This window comes from Bufo bufo, chromosome 2, assembly GCF_905171765.1.
Source record: "Bufo bufo chromosome 2, aBufBuf1.1, whole genome shotgun sequence".
Taxonomy (NCBI): Eukaryota; Metazoa; Chordata; class Amphibia; order Anura; family Bufonidae; genus Bufo; species Bufo bufo.
In genome coordinates this window covers 452,462,406-452,482,289 of record NC_053390.1, presented here as the reverse complement: position 1 = coordinate 452,482,289, position 19,884 = coordinate 452,462,406, and the positions used below count along the sequence as shown (strand labels likewise).

The following is a 19,884-nucleotide window of genomic DNA, read 5'->3' as shown; positions in this document are numbered from 1 at the left end:
GCGCATGCGCGAGAACTCGTCCGCTGCGTCACACGGAGGAGGACATGGGCGGGCTGGAGGGACACGCTGGGCGGCGGCTGTGTATGAAGGTAGACGGAGCCTCTAGGTGCTAATGACGCCCACATAGCACCTAGAGGCTCATTAGCATATTTATAAAAGTTTGTTTTTTAGCAAAACCGCTGCCCCACAAGTGATTATAGTAGGATGGTTGGCCAGAGCAGACACTAGCAGATCGCTAGTGTCTGACAACTAATTATGTCATACGAAGTGATAGAAACCCTTTAACCTTCAAGGAAACGCGTCGGGACATTTTTCTTATCTATTTGGGACCTATCATCGATCCCTGAGCATTAGACCTATATTAAAATAACTATTGTGTTGACTATAGGTTATCTCATATTTTGTTTGTCAGTCCACACTGCCCTCCTTTTTCTGATTCACATTGCTTTCCCTTAGCTACAGGGACCACACTCTATCTCTCGGACAAAGCTGGGCAGTCCATGTTTAGGTAGGGCCATCTAGGGCTAGTGATAGATTTAGTGTGTTGAGGAGTCAGGATAAGGGACCTCTACGGCTTGCGACCCAGCAGTGTGTCCCTCTTACTACGCATCCTTTCTTCTCAACCTATCATTATATCTATCCCTTCCTCATTTTTTGGTCCACATTCCTCTCTCTTGATTGGCATTAGCCAGCGGAGAGTTGTATGCAGTATCCTAATTGCACTCAGTTTAGATTTTTTAATCTATATACCTAGGGCCTATTATTTTAACTTTTGATATTATTAAACGTTAAGTATTAATATAGCTACCCATTATTATGAATAGTCATTGGATTGAAGGGTGTAGCCCACTATAATAGCATCGGTTTGATCAAACCTTCATTTTGGTCGTGTTAAGTGATTCCATTCAGACATCCGTAGAAGGGGTCCGCATCCGTTCCGCAATTATCCGGAACGGGTGCGGCCTTAATCATTCTCTATGGGGACGGAATGGATGCGGAGAGCACACTATGTGCTCTCCGCATCCGCATTTCCGGAGCGCGGCCCCGATCTTCCGGTCCGCAGCTCCGCAAGAAAATAGCGCATGCCCTATTCTTGTCTGCAATTGCGGACAAGGATAGGCATTTCTATGGGGGTGCCGGCCGGGTGTATTGCGGATCCGCAATGCACTATGCACATCTGAATGACTCTTAGACCATTTTCTTCTGACAGTCATCAGCATTTTGTACAATGAAAGTGAGTGACAGACCATCTGCTTTGTTTTATTTTTTTTTATTTTTTATCTGTCTCCATGAGATACAGTTGTTGGTATACAGTAGTCCCTCAAGATACAAAGGCCTCAGGATACAATATTTTCAACTTACAATGGTCTTTACTGGGCCATCATAAGTTAAAACTAGACTCAACATTTAATGCTTCAGACTCAGATCCAACCAATCAACATGGTACTACATGTCCTGTACCGCCCTCTGTCTGTACGAGGATGAGCTGCTCCTTTGGATGTCAGGTGAGGACAGCTCTGCATTATTCTTCTGGCACGCCATGTACTGTAAAGTACCCTAAAAGATTTCCTTTCTTAATCATAGATCATAGCTATTTACAGCTTTCATCTTATATACCTGACTGTTATCTGGAATGACTTGTTTTATCTGTCTTAGGCCTCTTTCACACTTGCGTTGTCCGGATCCGTCATGCACTCCATTTGCCGGAAGTGCCCGCCGGATCCGTGACACCGCAAGTGAACTGAAAGCATTTGAAGACGGATCCGTCTTCAAAATGCGTTCAGTGTTACTATGGCACCCAGGACGCTATTAAAGTCCTGGTTGCCATAGTAGTAGTGGGGAGCGGGGGAGCAGTATACTTACCGTCCGTGCGGCTCCCGGGGCGCTCCAGAATGACGTCAGGGCGCCCCATGCGCATGGATGACGTGATCCATGCGATCACGTCATCCATGCGCGTGGGGCGCCCTGATGTCACTCTGAAGCGCCCCGAGAGCCGCACGGACGGTAAGTATACTGCTCCCCACTACACTTTACCATGGCAAACAGGACTTTAGTGTCCTGGCAGCCATGGTAACCATTCAGAAAAAGCTAAACGTCGGATCCGGTAATGCACCGAAGCGACGTTTAGCTTAAGGCCGGATCCGGATTAATGCCTTTCAATGGGCATTAATTCCGGATCCGGCCTTGCGGCAAGTGTTCAGGATTTTTGACCGGAGCAAAAAGCGCAGCATGCTGCGGTATTTTCTCCGGCCAAAAAAAGTTCCGTTCCGGAACTGAAGACATCCTGATGCATCCTAAACTGATTTCTCTCCATTCAGAATGCATTGGGATAATCCTGATCAGGATTCTTCCGGCATAGAGCCCCGACGACGGAACTCTATGCCGGAAAACAACAACGCAAGTGTGAAAGAGCCCTTAGTTATCTGCTTATTTTTGAAAAAATCTTAATTCCCCTTTATCTTGGAATGCCACTTTGGAACCAGTTACCAATTTTCCATAGAGTTATGGAAACATAGAAACATAGAATGTGTCGGCAGATCAGAACCATTTTGCCCATCTAGTCTGCCCAATATACTGAATACTATGGATAGCCCCTGGCCCCATCTTATATGAAGGATGGCCTTATGCCTATCCCATGCATGCCTAAACTCCTTCACTGTATTTGCAGCTACCACTTCTGCAGGAAGGCTATTCCATGCATCCACTACTCTCTCAGTAAAGTAATACTTCCTGATATTACTTTTAAACCTTTGCCCCTCTAATTTAAAACTATGTCCCCTTGTAGCAGTTTTTCTTCTTTTAAATATTCTCTCCTCCTTTACCGAGTTGATTCCCTTTATGTATTTAAAAGTTTCTATCATATCCCCTCTGTCTCGCCTTTCTTCCAAGCTATACATGTTAAGGTCCTTTAATCCTTCCTGGTAAGTTTTATCCTGCAATCCATGTACAGTACTAAAGTTAGAATGGTTTCAACATTCAGTAATAATCCTGGAACAAATTACCCTATTTTTTTCGCTTGATAAGACACACCTGATAATAAGATGCACCTAGGTTTTAGAGGAGGAAAATTAGAAAAAAGTATTTTTCATCAGGCTTCAGATCAGACCCCCATATCAGACCTCAGATCAGACTCCTATATCAAACCTCAGATCAGAACCCCATATCAGATCCTCAGATCAGACCTCGATGTCAGACCCCAATGTCAAACCTCAGATCAGACCCCCATATCATACCTGAGATCAGAACCTCAGATCAGACCCCCCCCCCCCCATATAAGATCCTCAGAGCAGATCCTCAGATCAGACCTCCATGTCAGACCCCCATACCAGCTCCTCAGATCAGACCCCCATCAGAGCTAAAATAAATTAACTTACATCTTCTTCTCCGTCGCTACTCTGCAGGTCCAGAAGTCTGTCATGTAGTCACACATTCTGCTCTTCTCCTGCCCGGAGAAGACCAGGGAGCGGTGAGTGCAGGCAGCAGCACTGCACTCCTTGCACCCCCTGCATACTAATGAGCTCTTCCATAATGAAAGTACTCACTGAAATTTCCCCCCCAAAAAAGTGCATCTTATAAAGTGAAAAATATGGGTATGGTACTTGAAATGTCGTTACAGATGTGCAGCTTCCTCATCTGATCCAATGAAACCTAGCCAAGTTCACAGATGTCTGAACTAGACAAAATGAAGAGCCTTTTAAATATATTTCAGATTAATTTCAGCCATGGTGGTATCTCATTGTCATTTGAACACAAATGATTTGGGTCTCAAAAGTGGGTACCATCTCTGGATCATCGCCTCAGCGTAATTGAGTGCAAGCCCTGTTACATCCTTTGTGTCTTCTGTACTCTGCACCAAGATTTTTACACTGCAATGTTTACCTACACGTAGAAGTTCTTCTGCTGCAGCTCATGACCTTCTGACTGATGCTCTGAGTTCTACAGCGCCCAGCAATTACTGGAACAGTACCCAGTGGAGCCCCCTGAAATGGACGGAGTGGCTGGATGGAAAAGCACACCGCTGCTACATTCATTTCTATACACTGCGTGCAGAATTATTAGGCAAATGAGTATTTTGACCATATCATCCTCTATATGCATGTTGTCTTACTCCAAGCTGTATAGGCTCGAAAGCCTACTACCAATTAAGCATATTAGGTGATGTGCATCTCTGTAATGAGAAGGGGTGTGGTCTAATGACATCAACACCCTATATTAGGTGTGCATAATTATTAGGCAACTTCCTTTCCTTTGGCAAAATGGGTCAAAAGAAGGACTTGACAGGCTCAGAAAAGTCAAAAATAGTGAGATTGTCACGAGGGTATCAAGAGCCACGTCTGACTCCGTTATACCCGGGGTCAGGAAGTCGCAGCGGGTGGCTGCGCGCTCTATATCTAAAGATCATGGTGTTTCTTAGTTATTGTTTTCTGTGTTTGCCTTGCTATCCTTTTTGTCTCTCTCAGGGATCCGTAGCTTCTCCTCCTCAGCTGTTTCGTGTCTGCCACTCCCTACCTCCTTATATTCTCCCCTCACACTCCTCTAGTTGCCAGTTATAGAGCTTCCTGCCTGGACATCTATACTGACCCACTGGAGTGGTTAATCCTGGTTGTTGTTCCTGTGTGCTACCCTCCGGATCCCTGTTTGGCTTATTGTTGTCTCCTGTTGTCGCCCACCTGGGAATATATGTTGAGTCTGTGTTGTCTGTCCTCCCCTTGGTGTTTTCCCTTAGAGTTAGTGGTGCGGACTAGTGTTCCCATCGCCCTGTTCACTACCTAGGGCTCAGCTCAGGGAAAGCCAGGGCTTTAGGCACGTGATCGGCGTACGGGTGAGGAACCCGTCTAGGGACGTCAGGGCAGCCAGGTGCCAGCCGCCAGGTGAGTCAGGGGTCACCATCTTCCCTCTCACTTGGGCAGGGCCTTCCTCGTTTCCCTCCCTCTGTGTCACGTATGTGATAGCCACGCCGACCGTGATATTATAACTGGCCCTTACTTTTTAATTTTTTGTTTGTTGTTTTTTTTTCTCTCTCTACTTAGAATCCAATATGGATCCTTTTGATGCCTTGGCAGAACAGATTCAAAGCCTGTCTTTGGAGGTGGCAGGATTGAAGGCGTCTGTTCTCCAACAACAGCAGCAAATGCAGCAGACCGCACCCCCAGCGGTTGCTATGGGTAACCAGGTTGTCACTGAACCCAAGGTTGCTCTTCCCGACAGATTTTCTGGGGGAAGGGACAAATTTGCAACGTTCCGTGAGGCCTGCAAATTATATTTTAAGTTGCGCCCTTACTCCTCAGGTCATGAAGAACAGCGGGTTGGGATTGTCATTTCCCTGCTTCAGGGGGATCCGCAATCCTGGGCGTTCTCGTTACCCCCTGGTTCTCAGGCTCTTCGGTCAGTGGAGGGATTTTTTGGGGCTTTGGGTCTCATATATGATGACCCTGACCGAGTCGCCCTGGCTGAGTCGAAGTTACAGAGACTCCTACAGGGAGATCGGTCAGCAGAGGAATATTGCTCAGAGTTCCGTAGGTGGGCTACGGATACTCAGTGGAACGACCCGGCTCTCAGGAGTCAGTTCTGCTCTGGGTTATCTGAAAGGGTTAAGGATGCACTGGCGCTGTATGAGACCCCCCTTTCCCTTGATGCTGTTATGTCCCTCTCTATCAGAATAGATAGACGTCTTAGGGAGAGATCTAAAATTCCGGAGCAATTGGTTACCTCTCCCAAGCAACAGTCAGCCTGTACTGACTTAGATGAGCCTATGCAGCTAGGCGGAACTTCTCGTCAGGTCCGTCCTCCCGAGATTCGCCGTAGGGGGGGGGCTTGTTTTTTCTGTGGGGGGAGGGGTCATTTCATTAATGTCTGTCCCTCCTTTCTCAAAAACAAAAGACCGTCGGAAAACTACTAACCCCGGGCTGTGCGGAGGATGTCAGCTGGGGGGTATACGTTTCCTCCATACGAACATCTCAATTTGTGTTACCAGCGGTCATTGTTTTTGGTGTTAAGACGGAGTCTATTTCTGTTTTTCTAGACAGTGGAGCAGGGGTAAACTTGATTGATGCCCATTTTGCCCGCACTATGGGTTTGTCTCTCTGTACGCTGCAGAGACCTATTCCCGTATTCGCTATAGATTCTGCTCCTCTGTCTCAGAGAAACCTCACCCACATTGTTCGTAATTTACACCTTCGGGTAGGGGACCACCATAATGAGTGTCTTTCATGTTACGTTCTGGAGGGCCTTCCCTCTCCAGTGGTATTGGGTCTTCCCTGGTTGGTAGCGCACAATCCAGTGGTGGATTGGCAGGCCAGGGAGATATTGGAGTGGAGTGAGCATTGCAGAGAGAATTGCTTAAATAACAATTGCTTAATCGCCTCCATAGCTTCCCTACCTACATTTATTTCGGACTTTGAGGACGTTTTTTCTGAAAAGGGTTGTCAGAAACTACCACCTCATCGTCCTTATGATTGCCCGGTTAACCTGATTCCCGGGGCAAAATTACCCAAGTCCAGGTTGTATAATCTTTCGGGTCCCGAGAGACAAGCCATGAAAGATTATATCTCCGAGAGTCTGGCTAAGGGACACATCAGACCCTCTTCTTCACCCGTGGCTGCAGGGTTTTTCTTTGTTAAAAAGAAAGATGGGGGCCTGCGTCCTTGCTTAGATTTCCGTGAGTTAAACCAGATAACCATCCGTGACCCATACCCTCTTCCTCTCATTCCTGACCTTTTTAATCAGATTGCGGGTGCTAAGTGGTTCTCCAAACTTGATCTTAGGGGGGCCTACAATCTGATTCGTATCAGGGAAGGGGATGAGTGGAAGACAGCTTTTAACACCCCTGAGGGGCATTATGAAAATCTTGTTATGCCTTTCGGTCTGACCAATGCCCCTGCTGTCTTCCAACATTTCGTTAATTATATTTTTAGTCATCTCATCGGCAGGTTTGTAGTCATATACCTAGATGATATCTTAATTTATTCGGCTGATCTGAAAACACATGAGGTGCATGTCAGGCAAGTACTGCAGGTCCTACGGACGAATAAATTATATGCGAAAATTGAAAAATGTGTCTTCGCTGTTCAGGAATTACAGTTCCTGGGATATCTATTATCTGCTTCAGGTTTCCGCATGGATCCTGGGAAGGTCCAGGCAATTTTAGATTGGGATCTTCCTGAGAACCTTAAAGCCCTACAACGGTTTTTGGGTTTCGCTAATTTCTATAGAAAGTTCATTAAAAATTATTCAGTGATCGTTAAACCCCTTACCGACATGACTAGGAAGGGGACGGATTTTTCCAAATGGTCTGACGCCGCGAAAGATGCATTTTCCTCTCTAAAGGAGAGGTTTACCTCGGCACCTGTTCTAATTCAACCTGATGTCTCCCAGCCTTTTATTGTCGAGGTAGATGCGTCAGAGGTGGGAGTGGGAGCTGTATTGTCTCAGGGTCCGGGACCGTCTCCTGGCAAATGGCGTCCTTGCGCTTTCTTTTCCAAAAAATTATCTTCTGCAGAAAAGAATTATGATATTGGAAATAGGGAACTGTTGGCGATTAAACTGGCGCTTGAAGAGTGGCGTCACTTCTTAGAGGGAGCAATCCACCCCGTCACGGTGATTACGGATCACAAGAACCTTCTGTACCTAGAATCAGCTAAACGTCTCACCCCTAGACAAGCTAGGTGGTCGCTATTCTTTACCAGATTTAACTTTGTAATCACCTATCGTCCTGGGGCAAAAAATACCAAGGCAGACGCATTATCTCGTAGTTTCCCTGGAGGGGGTAATGTTTGTGATCCGGTACCTTTTTTACAAAGAGGAGTGGTTGTCTCTGCTGTACACTCTGTTCTAGAGGGAAAGGTGTTAGAGGCTCAGGGGGACGCCCCGGCCTCTTGCCCCTCAGAGAAATTGTTTGTACCGTTAAACCTGCGTCTTGAATTATTAAAAGAACATCATAATTCGGCACTTGCTGGACACCCGGGTAGTAAAGCAACCTTGGAGCTTTTATCTCGTCGTTTTTGGTGGCCAAGGTTGCGTCAGGATGTAATGGATTTCGTGTCTACTTGTTCTACTTGTGCACGCGCGAAAGTCTCTCATACACGTCCAGCAGGGTCTTTATTGCCACTTTTCATTCCCAATAGGCCATGGACACATCTGTCTATGGATTTCATCACTGACTTACCGTTGTCGGCGGGTAAAACAGTTATCTTGGTAGTAGTAGACAGGTTTAGCAAAATGGTACACTTTATTGCGCTACCCGCACTTCCTAATGCTAAAACTCTCGCTCAGGTGTTTATCAGTGAAATCGTGAAGCTTCACGGGGTCCCTTCCGATGTGGTTTCGGATCGGGGAACCCAGTTTATTTCTAAGTTTTGGAAAGCTTTTTGTTCCTGTTTGGGGGTTCACTTGTCCTTTTCCTCAGCTTTCCATCCTCAGTCGAATGGACAGACTGAGCGTACCAACCAAAACCTAGAAACATATTTAAGGTGTTTTGTGTCTGAAAACCAAGAGTTGTGGTCATCATACTTACCGTTAGCTGAGTTTGCCATAAATAATCATTATCAGGAGTCCACTGGCAAGTCACCATTCCTTGGTGCATACGGTTTTCATCCCCAATTTTGTACTTTCAAAGAGGGGGGGTCTTCTGGGGTTCCCGAAGAGGAAAGGTTTTCTTCATCTCTTTCATCGGTATGGCAGAAGGTGCAAGTTAACTTGAAAAAGATGAGTGGTAAATATAAATGCATGGCCGATAAGAAACGGTCGCCAGGTCCGGACCTAGGAGTGAATGACTATGTGTGGTTGTCTACTAGGAATATTAAGTTGAAGGTTCCTTCTTGGAAACTGGGTCCTAGGTTCATTGGTCCCTATAAAATAGTAGCCGTCATTAACCCTGTGGCTTTTCGCCTGGAGCTACCTCAGACTTTTAAGATCCATAACGTCTTCCATAAATCGTTACTCAAGAAGTATGTTCCACCTCTAGAACCATCGCCGCTGCCACCTCCTCCTGTTATTGTGGATGGTAATCTGGAGTTTCAAATAGCCAGAATTGTTGATTCTCGTCGGGTCCGCCGCTCTCTTCAGTATCTTGTGCATTGGAGGGGTTACGGTCCCGAGGAAAGAATGTGGGTTCCAGCGTCAGAGGTAAACGCCAACAGGTTAATTCAGACTTTCCATGCCTCTCATCCGGAGAGACCTGGTCCTGAGTGTCCGGAGGCCCCTCGTGAAAGGGGGGGTACTGTCACGAGGGTATCAAGAGCCACGTCTGACTCCGTTATACCCGGGGTCAGGAAGTCGCAGCGGGTGGCTGCGCGCTCTATATCTAAAGATCATGGTGTTTCTTAGTTATTGTTTTCTGTGTTTGCCTTGCTATCCTTTTTGTCTCTCTCAGGGATCCGTAGCTTCTCCTCCTCAGCTGTTTCGTGTCTGCCACTCCCTACCTCCTTATATTCTCCCCTCACACTTCTCTAGTTGCCAGTTATAGAGCTTCCTGTCTGGACATCTATACTGACCCACTGGAGTGGTTAATCCTGGTTGTTGTTCCTGTGTGCTACCCTCCGGATCCCTGTTTGGCTTATTGTTGTCTCCTGTTGTCGCCCACCTGGGAATATATGTTGAGTCTGTGTTGTCTGTCCTCCCCTTGGTGTTTTCCCTTAGAGTTAGTGGTGCGGACTAGTGTTCCCATCGCCCTGTTCACTACCTAGGGCTCAGCTCAGGGAAAGCCAGGGCTTTAGGCACGTGATCGGCGTACGGGTGAGGAACCCGTCTAGGGACGTCAGGGCAGCCAGGTGCCAGCCGCCAGGTGAGTCAGGGGTCACCATCTTCCCTCTCACTTGGGCAGGGCCTTCCTTGTTTCCCTCCCTCTGTGTCACGTATGTGATAGCCACGCCGACCGTGATAGAGATATCTTGCAGAGGGATGCAGCACTCTTAAAATTGCAAAGCTTCTGAAGCGTGATCATCGAACAATCAAGCGTTTCATTCAAAATAGTCAACAGGGTCGCAAGAAGCGTGTGGAAAAACCGAGGTGCAAAATAACTGCCCATGAACTGAGAAAAGTCAAGCGTGCAGCTGCCAAGATGCCACTTGCCACCAGTTTGGCCATATTTCAGAGCTGCAACATCACTGGAGTGCCCAAAAGCACAAGGTGTGCAATACTCAGAGACATGGCCAGGGTAAGAAAGGCTGAAAGACGTCCACCACTGAACAAGACACACAAGCTGAAACGTCAAGACTGGGCCAAGAAATATCTCAAGACTGATTTTTCTAAGGTTTTATGGACTGATGAAATGAGAGTGAGTCTTGATGGGCCAGATGGATGGGCCCGTGGCTGGATTGGTAAAGGGCAGAGAGCTCCAGTCCGACTCAGACGCCAGCAAGGTGGAGGTGGATTACTGGTTTGGGCTGGTATCATCAAAGATGAGCTTGTGGGGCCTTTTCGGGTTGAGGATGGAGTCAAGCTCAACTCCCAGTCCTACTGCCAGTTTCTGGAAGACACCTTCTTCAAGCAGTGGTACAGGAAGAAGTCTGCATCCTTCAAGAAAAACATGATTTTCATGCAGGACAATGCTCCATCACACGCGTCCAAGTACTCCACAGCGTGGCTGGCAAGAAAGGGTATAAAAGAAGAAAATCTAATGACATGGCCTCCTTGTTCACCTGATCTGAACCCCATTGAGAACCTGTGGTCCATCATCAAATATGAGATTTACAAGGAGGGAAAACAGTACACCTCTCTGAACAGTGTCTGGGAGGCTGTGGTTGCTGCTGCACGCAATGTTGATGGTGAACAGATCAAAACACTGACAGAATCCATGGATGGCAGGCTTTTGAGTGTCCTTGCAAAGAAAGGTGGCTATATTGGTCACTGATTTGTTTTTGTTTTGTTTTTGAATGTCAGAAATGTATATTTGTGAATGTTAAGATGTTATATTGGTTTCACTGGTAAAAATAAATAATTGAAATGGGTATATATTTGTTTTTTGTTAAGTTGCCTAATAATTATGCACAGTAATAGTCACCTGCACACACAGATATCCCCCTAAAATAGCTAAAACTAAAAACAAACTAAAAACTACTTCCAAAAATATTCAGCTTTGATATTAATGAGTTTTTTGGGTTCATTGAGAACATGGTTGTTGTTCAATAATAAAATTAATCCTCAAAAATACAACTTGCCTAATAATTCTGCACTCCCTGTAGGAGCGCTGGAGACAAATGGTCACATCCCACAAGGGGATCCAGTGGCCAGTGATTGGCTGCGGAGAAACCGGATGTTGACATCGGGGGAGCCCAGCAGAGCATTAGAGACCTAGAGGAGAAGAAGTGGAGAGCTATCACTAGGAAACCAGCAAGTCATCTTTCCTTAACAGGTGGGTTAAGGGAGGGCTGCCAAAAAAAAAAAACATTCTTGTACAACCCCTTTAAGGCGGCTTTACATTGCTACATGGAACAGATAATTGTTGGGAAGGAAGCGTTCCTTCCCAACAATTGCCTGTTTGTCGCTGAAGAAGAAAACTTCATTTACATGCGGTGACCCTCTCCTCAGCATGGGAAGGATCGCCTTTTCCCATAGTGTGCAAGCACGGACACCACTGCTGGATTCCAGGGTGGTCGTGACCATAGAAATAAGCAGAAGACACTGGTATTATAGAAAGTGTATGCAAGTTACACCTCTGGCTGGACAGAAGGGGTTAGGTTAAGAATTTGGTATGGAGGAGGGGGGTGCTGTTTCAATTTTTGCCTTATGCAGCACGAAGGTTTGAGGGAAGGGGGGCCCAAGCTGAACTCTTGCACCAGGGCCCATGAGCCTTTAGCTACGCCCCTGGAAATAAGCAGTGTATAATCTGATGGAAATATGAATGTAGCCAGCAAAGGAGGCAATATGGACAATGACAATACATTAGTAAGTGTCTGGTATTAACTTTCTCTACCTGATAAATGCCATTTGCTGAAGTGAGACAACCTCTTTAGGTACTAACATCTGTACATCTGACGCAGTGGGTCATTGTTTTGGTGTCTACTCATTGATATCGTCAGGTAGGCCTTGCTAGGTGTGGCTTTGCACAGTAGCTGTCGAGGCCTCTCAGGCACTGGGCCAACGATTATCCTGGAGAGCTCTTGCTTTCGAATAAGATTGATACATGGAGACAATCCATGATGAACTGGTATTATAGAAGCAAAAAAAAATAAAAAGTGTGTAACTATAATGTTTTCCCTTCCTGCTAACTACAACTACCCATCTGGTCATGCTTCCCTCTTTGGTTTGTGTTATTTTTTTTTTTTTTTTCAGATGTTCTGTAACTCCACATAACCTCTCCCTATAACTTCCTCTATTGTTCCACTGTCACAGAGTCTTTACATAGAGACACGTGACATGCATACAAAGCTTTGGGAGGGGACAGGATGCTGCTGTGGTCCCAGCACTTACAGGGTTAACGCCCTTTACCTCTTCCTGTCTGTCAGTTTTGGGACTACAATCGTCCAATCAGGAAACGCCTCACCATCACATGGCACATGACAGTAGTTGTGTTGGGCACACAGCACCAGCTTTCTGAGTACCCCTAGAATCTGCCACCCCCCAGGTGGGGTCGTGGGGGCGAAAGTAACATCAGAACTGCAAAGGTGCCTAACAGTGGTAGCATCACCATTAACTCAAGGGCCGAGGCGACCTATACTCAGGATGTTTTCAAGGAAGAAGCGGGAGCTGATGAAAACTCCGTCCTTATCAAAGAAGAGCAGAGCAGGAAGCCCAGCACCACAAAGCGTGAGTCTCCCCGCACCCTACACTCATCATCTCCATACTGGCTGCTAACTAGCAGCTTGTTTCATTATACCTACCATACCGGCCAAGGCTATATTTTCTATATACCTCATAGTCTACATTTTTATTTCTGTGCAAAGAAATTATCATTTTCTAACAGCCAAAATGTCCCTTTGCACATACTACTGCTTGGCTATACACTGTTTTAAGTGACTGTTTCTGGCCTGGACAATGCATTTCAGTTCAATGTCTGCAATTACGTATAACTATCACTAACATCCTGTCTTGTCACATGCCGGTATAAATTTCTTATTTAACATACTTTAGATTATTATGTGTAGATAAACATTTCTAAAATACATAGGATCCTGGAAATAGTTGCTGAAATTAGTCAGTTGCTATTACTACAGTTAAAGGGAATGTGTCACCAGAAAAGGACCTATTGTTTAAATAACGCTGTTATGTTAAACGTATTTTTATTTTTATTTTAGGTGAGTTTTTTTTTCTTTTTGTTTTTTTACACATGATTATCTATAGTTTGAAATGTATGTAATCCTGCAGTTTTCACACTGGTCAATAGGCCTAAAATATGTTAAAGGGGTTTTCCAACACTTCGGTATCTGATTAGTGGGGGTCCGCAACCCCCGCTGATCAGCTGTTTGAGAAGGCATCAGTGCTCGCAATGGCACCGCAGCCTTCTTGCAGCTCACCAAGCACAGCGCTGCACATTGTGTAGTGGCTGTGCTTGGTATTGCACTCTATCCCATTCACTTCAATGGGGCTGAGCTGCGTTTAGGCCATGTGACTGATGAATATATAGTCATTTCACCTAGGTTAAGCTGAGAGAAGGCTGCAGTGCTGTTGATAGGCAGGTAACTTTATTCCATGGCAGGAATAAAGTTACCTGCCTATCAACGGTGAGTGCTGCTCGTTTTGTTCTCTTTTTCCTTTTATCATATATGCTCACTGCAGCTACAAGCTGAGCACCTCTGTGAGGCACCACTCCTCGGCAGTCGCATCCTGACAATTTTAGGTTTGGTGTAGTGCCACTGGTTATCTGCTCTACATTTTACAAGAAGGCTGCAGTGCTACTGCGAGCACCAGTGCCTTTCCAACAGCTCAATGGCCGGGGTAATGGGTGTTGGACCTCCGTCGATCAGGTATAGATGATCTATCCATTGGATAGGTCATCAATATAAAAGTCTTGGAAAACCCCTTTAAGACTTCCTGTCTTTTCGGAGCAGCTACATAGGACATAACACAATGGAAAAGAGGGAGAGAGTTTTCTAGGCATGCTCTGTGACTTGTTTAGAGATCAGGATGCCTATGATATTACTATCATATCACAAGATGTGATATCACCTATTGTGAATGGTGGATTCTGTCTTATCTATATAGAGGTGTTACTTGTCATTGTAATTCTGTCTGTGGTGATAATGATAATGGCTACTGAAAAGTAACCTGTACAGAACAGGAAATCATGAACTATTAAACCTAGTTGTCAGTGTGAAAACTGCAGGATTATATACTTTTTTTAAATATAGATAGTGACTTGGAATAATAAAAAATAAAAAAACATACCCAAAAAACACATTCCCTTTTAGGTTCACACCACTGGTGTATATTTCCATTGTTCTGCATTAGGAAATGCCAGATTCGGCAAATAACTGACACGAATGGAGCTGAACAGACTCCATTAACTACAATGGAGTCTGTTCAGTTTACATTGAGGGTCCTGTTTTTTTTCTGTGACGGAGGGCCTGAACGGAGCCTCCAACACAGAGGTGAACAAGCCCTAAGCTGGCTATACACATGCAGTGCAAGTTAGCTGAAAGGGCAGATTTCAACCATTTCGCCCAGTCATCAACTTCCTTTTCCCCCAAATCGCTCTGTCTAGTGACTATTGTCTGCTCAAAAAGTGATTGGTCACATTGTTATTTTTTCACCCAGCTATCGGCTGAGTAAATGGGCACAATCATTCAATTACAGCCAATCATTTGCCAATTCGTGCAAGCGCATTCTTTTTCCTACAACTATGGTCCACATTTACTAAAGTGAGTGCACCGAGATTGTTCTGTAAATTGTGGTGTACATTGTGCCAATACATGGTACAATTCAGCTGGAGAAATTGTCTGTGCCTTGGCTGACAGGGAAGTGTGACTTTTTGGGAAAGGGAAAGTTGCCTAATTTGGAACATTCAGCACCAAATCTGCTCCACAATTCTGGCATAAATTGCTGTCTCAAACAAAGCCATAAAGTTGGCAAAACTGTCGAGCCATGCGCCGGATTTATCATCCACCCTCAGCCATTGTGATATATCTAGTTTGTGTTTAGACAGCCTGTCTAAGGGCTCTTTCACACGAGCGGATGCCGTGCCGGTAATCCGCTGCGTGAAAGAGAGCCAAGCCCCGCTCCGGACAGCAGAGACACAGAGCAGTAACATGACTGATAATGCTCCGTGCCTCTCTGTGACCTTTTTACTACAAAATCACAGTGAGATAAAGATGTCACCGTGATTTTGTAGCAAACAGGTCACAGAGAGGCAAAGAGCATTATCAATCATGTTACTGCTCTGTGTCTCTGCTGTCCAGACCGGGGCTTGGCTCTCTTTCACGCAGTAGATTACCCGCACGGCATCCGCTCGTGTGAAAGAGCCCTAAGGCTAGGAAGGAACACCCTGCTGGATCTCTAGCGCTAGTCTCAAACTAGCCTCAGCTTATGCCATCTACAGGATTAGTTAATCTATCTCAGTGCTCCTGATCTGCCCGTTTAGTTTGTCGTGTGGATGGTTTGATGGTTTGTTTGGCCAGCTTTAACCACTGAAAATGTTACGAATGAATAGTGTTTGATCACCTCCACAGTATGAGGACCAGCGATGGCTGCTGCTATCACACGTCCTCATACAGCTGCACTGTTTCTTGGCAGCAGATCATGCTGTGTGAACAATGATTTAGGTGTCTGCATGAAGGATTATTTTACCTGATAAATGAGCGTTTCACTTGTTCATTGGGTGATTGGCTGCACCGTTAAACAGGCAGATTGTAGGGAACGAGCGTTGACCCAATGTTTCTCTAATGACTGTGGGGAGCTCCTGACTCACCCCCTCCATCCTCTGTCTGGGGTAGGTCAGGAGCTCCCCACACTCATTAGACTGTCGGCCTAAAAGGGGTTCTCCCCAAATAGCAAGTAATTGTGCTGCAATTCTGAAAATGACTTTCTAAGCTATTGCAGACTTGCTAAGCTTCACAAGTATGTTGCAAACTTGCAGCAAGTCTGCTTTGCAAGTCTCTAGATTAACTTGCTTTTGCAAACTTGCTGCAAGTTCTCGTTAAGTTATTATGCTCTTGCTAGAGACTTGCCAAGCAAATTTGCTGCAAGTTGAAAAAGTGTCAACTAGAACTTGTGCTGCAAGTGCTCTGCAAGTGTACAACTTGCCAGATAATGTGTGCAGCAAGTTAACAAGACTTACAATTTAACCCTGCCACAAGTTTGTGGCAAGTTATCCTTGCTATCTGGGTCTGTGAATGATTTAAAATGGCCGCCAGCAATATGTCCTAGAATATGGACACCTTGCACTACACACTGGCACTGGCATACAGTACATGTTGGTGAGTTTTCCTGTCAGGCTGTTCAGCCATGATAGTATATTGTAGGCAGAATCACATCATTACCATCGATTGTAGAGCAGACAGCTCTGCAAGTAGTTGCAACCAGTCCTGCTCCCATACTAGGACAGGTTTCTGGCAGGCATTTTAAATCACTCCCAGAGAACCCTTTAATGTCATGTATTTTCTGATTGAATATAAGGGTGCCTTCACATGCTGCAGATTTTGTTGCAGAATTTTCCAGTTCCATTCATTTAAGGCTACTTTCACACTAGCGTTAATATTTTCCGGTATTAAGATCCGTCATAGGGTCTCAATACTGGAAAAAAAGCTTCTGTTTTGTCCCCATTCATTGTCAATAGGGACAAAACGTAACTGAACAGAAAGGAATGCTACAAAATGCATTCCGATCCGTTCTCCTACCGGAGAGCAAACCGGAGCATGCTGCGGTTTGCTTTCCATCCTGGGATGCGGAGCAAGACGGATTTCTCATGACCCACAATGCAAGTTAATGGGAACGGATCCGCTTTCTCTGACACAATCTGACACAATAGAAAACGGATCCGTTCCCAATTGACTTTCAGTGGAGTTCATGACAGATCCGTCCTGGCTATAGAAGACATAATACAACCGGATCCGTTCTGAACGGATGCAGATGGTTGTATTATCAGTAACGGTAGCGTTTTTGCTGAACCCTGCCGGATCCAGCAAAAACGCTAGTGTGAAAGTAGCCTTAATTGGGTAGTAAGCACCTGGATTTCTGCAAGCCCCCTTCAGGTGAATGGAACTCATTTTCAGTCGCGGAAAATTCTGCAACAAAAGTGTGAAGGCACCTTAAGCAGCATTGATTAATTCTGCCTTCTCGTCCATCTAGGAGGCTCCACGAAAAGATGTCATTGATTCCTCTATCGAAGGAGCCAGTAACCCTCCACTCAGCAGCCCTCTCCCAGCTGGAACCCTAAAGAGGCCCACAAGTTTAAGTCGTCATGCTAGTGCTGCAGGAATCCCCTTGTCTTCTCCAAGAGGCAAAGCCTGTAAACCTGCAGGAGCCCCAAGCCCTCCTGAAAGTGGAGAAGGATCCTTCATTGAAGTAGAGGATATCTCACAGCTTCTTGGAGATGTAGCAAGGTTTGCTGAGAGGCTTGAAAAGCTACGGGATGTGGTACTGACAGACGGTAAGTTGTGGGTGACTGTATAAGCATCACCTTTGACAAGGGTAAAATAGAAAGAAAAGAGCCTTGGGGAAAAAATCCACCTATGAGATTATTTTTCTGAGGTTGATAATTCTAGGCTATTAGTGAATGGTAGGGAGGTTAAGTGAGGGTCACCGTGCATAGCAATCCCCCTTTACTTACTCTTCCAGACTCACCCCCTAACCTAGCCTACATCATAATAATGTGCCTCTATTTTGCCCAGTGACATCTATGAAAACATGCTTTTTACATATGAATAATCCAGTTTATACCAAACATTGTAAATATCACTGTTTGCAGGCAGTAGCGCTGGTAACTACATATCCCAGAATTCCTTGCCTAAGCCGCAGGTAGGGAGATGTGGCCAGATGATAACTCACGAATGGTCGCTGCAGATATAGGCCGCACAGAAGAGTCCGTTGGCCATTCCCTATGCAAAGACTGTAATCCAAGCTTCAGCCCACGGCAGCAAAGGGCAGAGCCTGACATCTACAGGAAGCACCCAGAAGGAGATTCAGTGACAACAGCAGAACACGTAATGTGACAAAGATGTGCGGTCTTAATCTTGTGCCAGTGCAAGAGTTTGGGCACATTCTGCCTGGTATGAACAGATCTACAAAAGACAGCAGTGACCACACATTATTTAGGTTTTAAATGCAGGGTTAGGACAAGGGGTTGGCACGATGGGCAGACATGATAGTAGAGCTCATGCATTGCTAGTGTTGATCATATTTTAATATCTGGCTGTCTATTGGATGGGCAGACATAGTAGAGCTCATGCATTGCTAGTGTCGATCATATTTTAATATCTGGCTGTCTATTGGATGGGCAGACATAGTAGAGCTCATGCATTGCTAGTGTCGATCATATTTTAATATCTGGCTGTCTATTGGATGGGCAGACATAGTAGAGCTCATGCATTGCTAGTGTCGATCATATTTTAATATCTGGCTGTCTATTGGATGGGCAGACATAGTAGAGCTCATGCATTGCTAGTGTCGATCATATTTTAATATCTGGCTGTCTATTGGATGGGCAGACATAGTAGAGCTCATGCATTGCTAGTGTCGATCATATTTTAATATCTGGCTCTCTATTCAAAGACATAACTGTGAAGCAGAGAATGGAATGGAATCAATTCATGGCAGCTCTCTTCCTTACAGGGGTACTTGGCTATATCCAGAACTCCCATAGAGATGAATGGAGTGGCAATGTTTATGCTCGGCCTGCTGCTCCTTTAACATCAGGGGGCTCCATGGGGTACGGGGTACCTGTTCTTGTGATCGGTGGGGTCCCAGCAGTAGAACCCCCACCAATCTAATAGATATACCCCTATCCACAGACTAGGAAATAACTTATCACAACCAGAATACTGTTGCTTGCACTGATTGGAGCATTTGTGCTGCCACTGAAGGGGGGCATGCTGGCTTGCACTAATTGGGGCACTGTGGGTGATACTCACTAGACTGGACTTTGTACCAATGGACATACCGTGACTGCTTTTCATGGAGGAGCACAAAGGGCTGCACTTACTGGCATGGTGTTGGCGTGCTCCTATTATCAGAACACGTTGGCATAGCACAGCTATTTCAGCTTTGCTATTGGCACTGTTATGGGGTCACTATGGCAAGCGTTTTTTTGTGGACATATGCTAAGGTTCCTTCACTGTTATGGAAGCACTGGTGGGACATTAGGATATGTGGCTAGAACGTGAGGTAATTGTGGCTTACATTATAAGGGACACCATGACACCTTGGGTGCAAAACCTGCTTGTCTAGGGCCTGCTCAACAGACTGTGTCTAATGAAAAGACAAACAGGGAAGCTGCTCATTATTTCACTGTGGTTTGTGTCCATCCGTCCTGACAGAGACTGAATGACTGACTGATTTTATAGGTTTAAGTTCATGCTCTATTCCCATACAACTAGTTTTAAAATCCACAATACATATAGATTTACAGCAGATTCTCACAGCTTCCGTTTCACATTTTGTCTGCAGTGTGTGAAATCAGCGTTAAAGAGGAATTGTTATCTCTCCTGACATGTTTGTATTAGTAATTACTTTTATTCCCCATGAAGTAACAATTGTGAAGCATCTTTGATTAGAACTATGGGGGTCATTTGGGGGTCATTTATCAAACTGGTATAGAGTAGCACTGGCTTAGTTGCCCATAGCAACCAATTAGATTCCTCCTTCCGTTTTCCAAAGGAGCTGTCCATATTGAAAGGTGGAATCTGATTGGTTGCCATGGGCAACTAAGCCAGTTCTACTTTACACTAGTTTGATAAATGACCCCATATGTGTTGTGCTGTTTCTATATTATACTTTGTAGAAATGTATGAATAA

General features: G+C 45.3%; 1 protein-coding gene across 2 annotated transcripts in view; it reads left to right on the top strand.

Moving 5' to 3' along the window:
• The first annotated feature begins 12,480 nt into the window (after positions 1-12,480).
• The window catches only part of ARHGAP45 (Rho GTPase activating protein 45), an 82,174-nt gene continuing 74,770 nt past the window's right edge, over positions 12,481-19,884 (top strand). For both annotated transcript variants that reach the window (XM_040417576.1, XM_040417577.1), the window contains exons 1-2: positions 12,481-12,744; positions 17,221-17,521. In XM_040417576.1, coding sequence (XP_040273510.1) covers positions 12,661-12,744; positions 17,221-17,521 — 385 coding nt within the window. In that variant the 5' untranslated portion in view covers positions 12,481-12,660. The remainder of the gene's footprint in view (positions 12,745-17,220; positions 17,522-19,884) is intronic.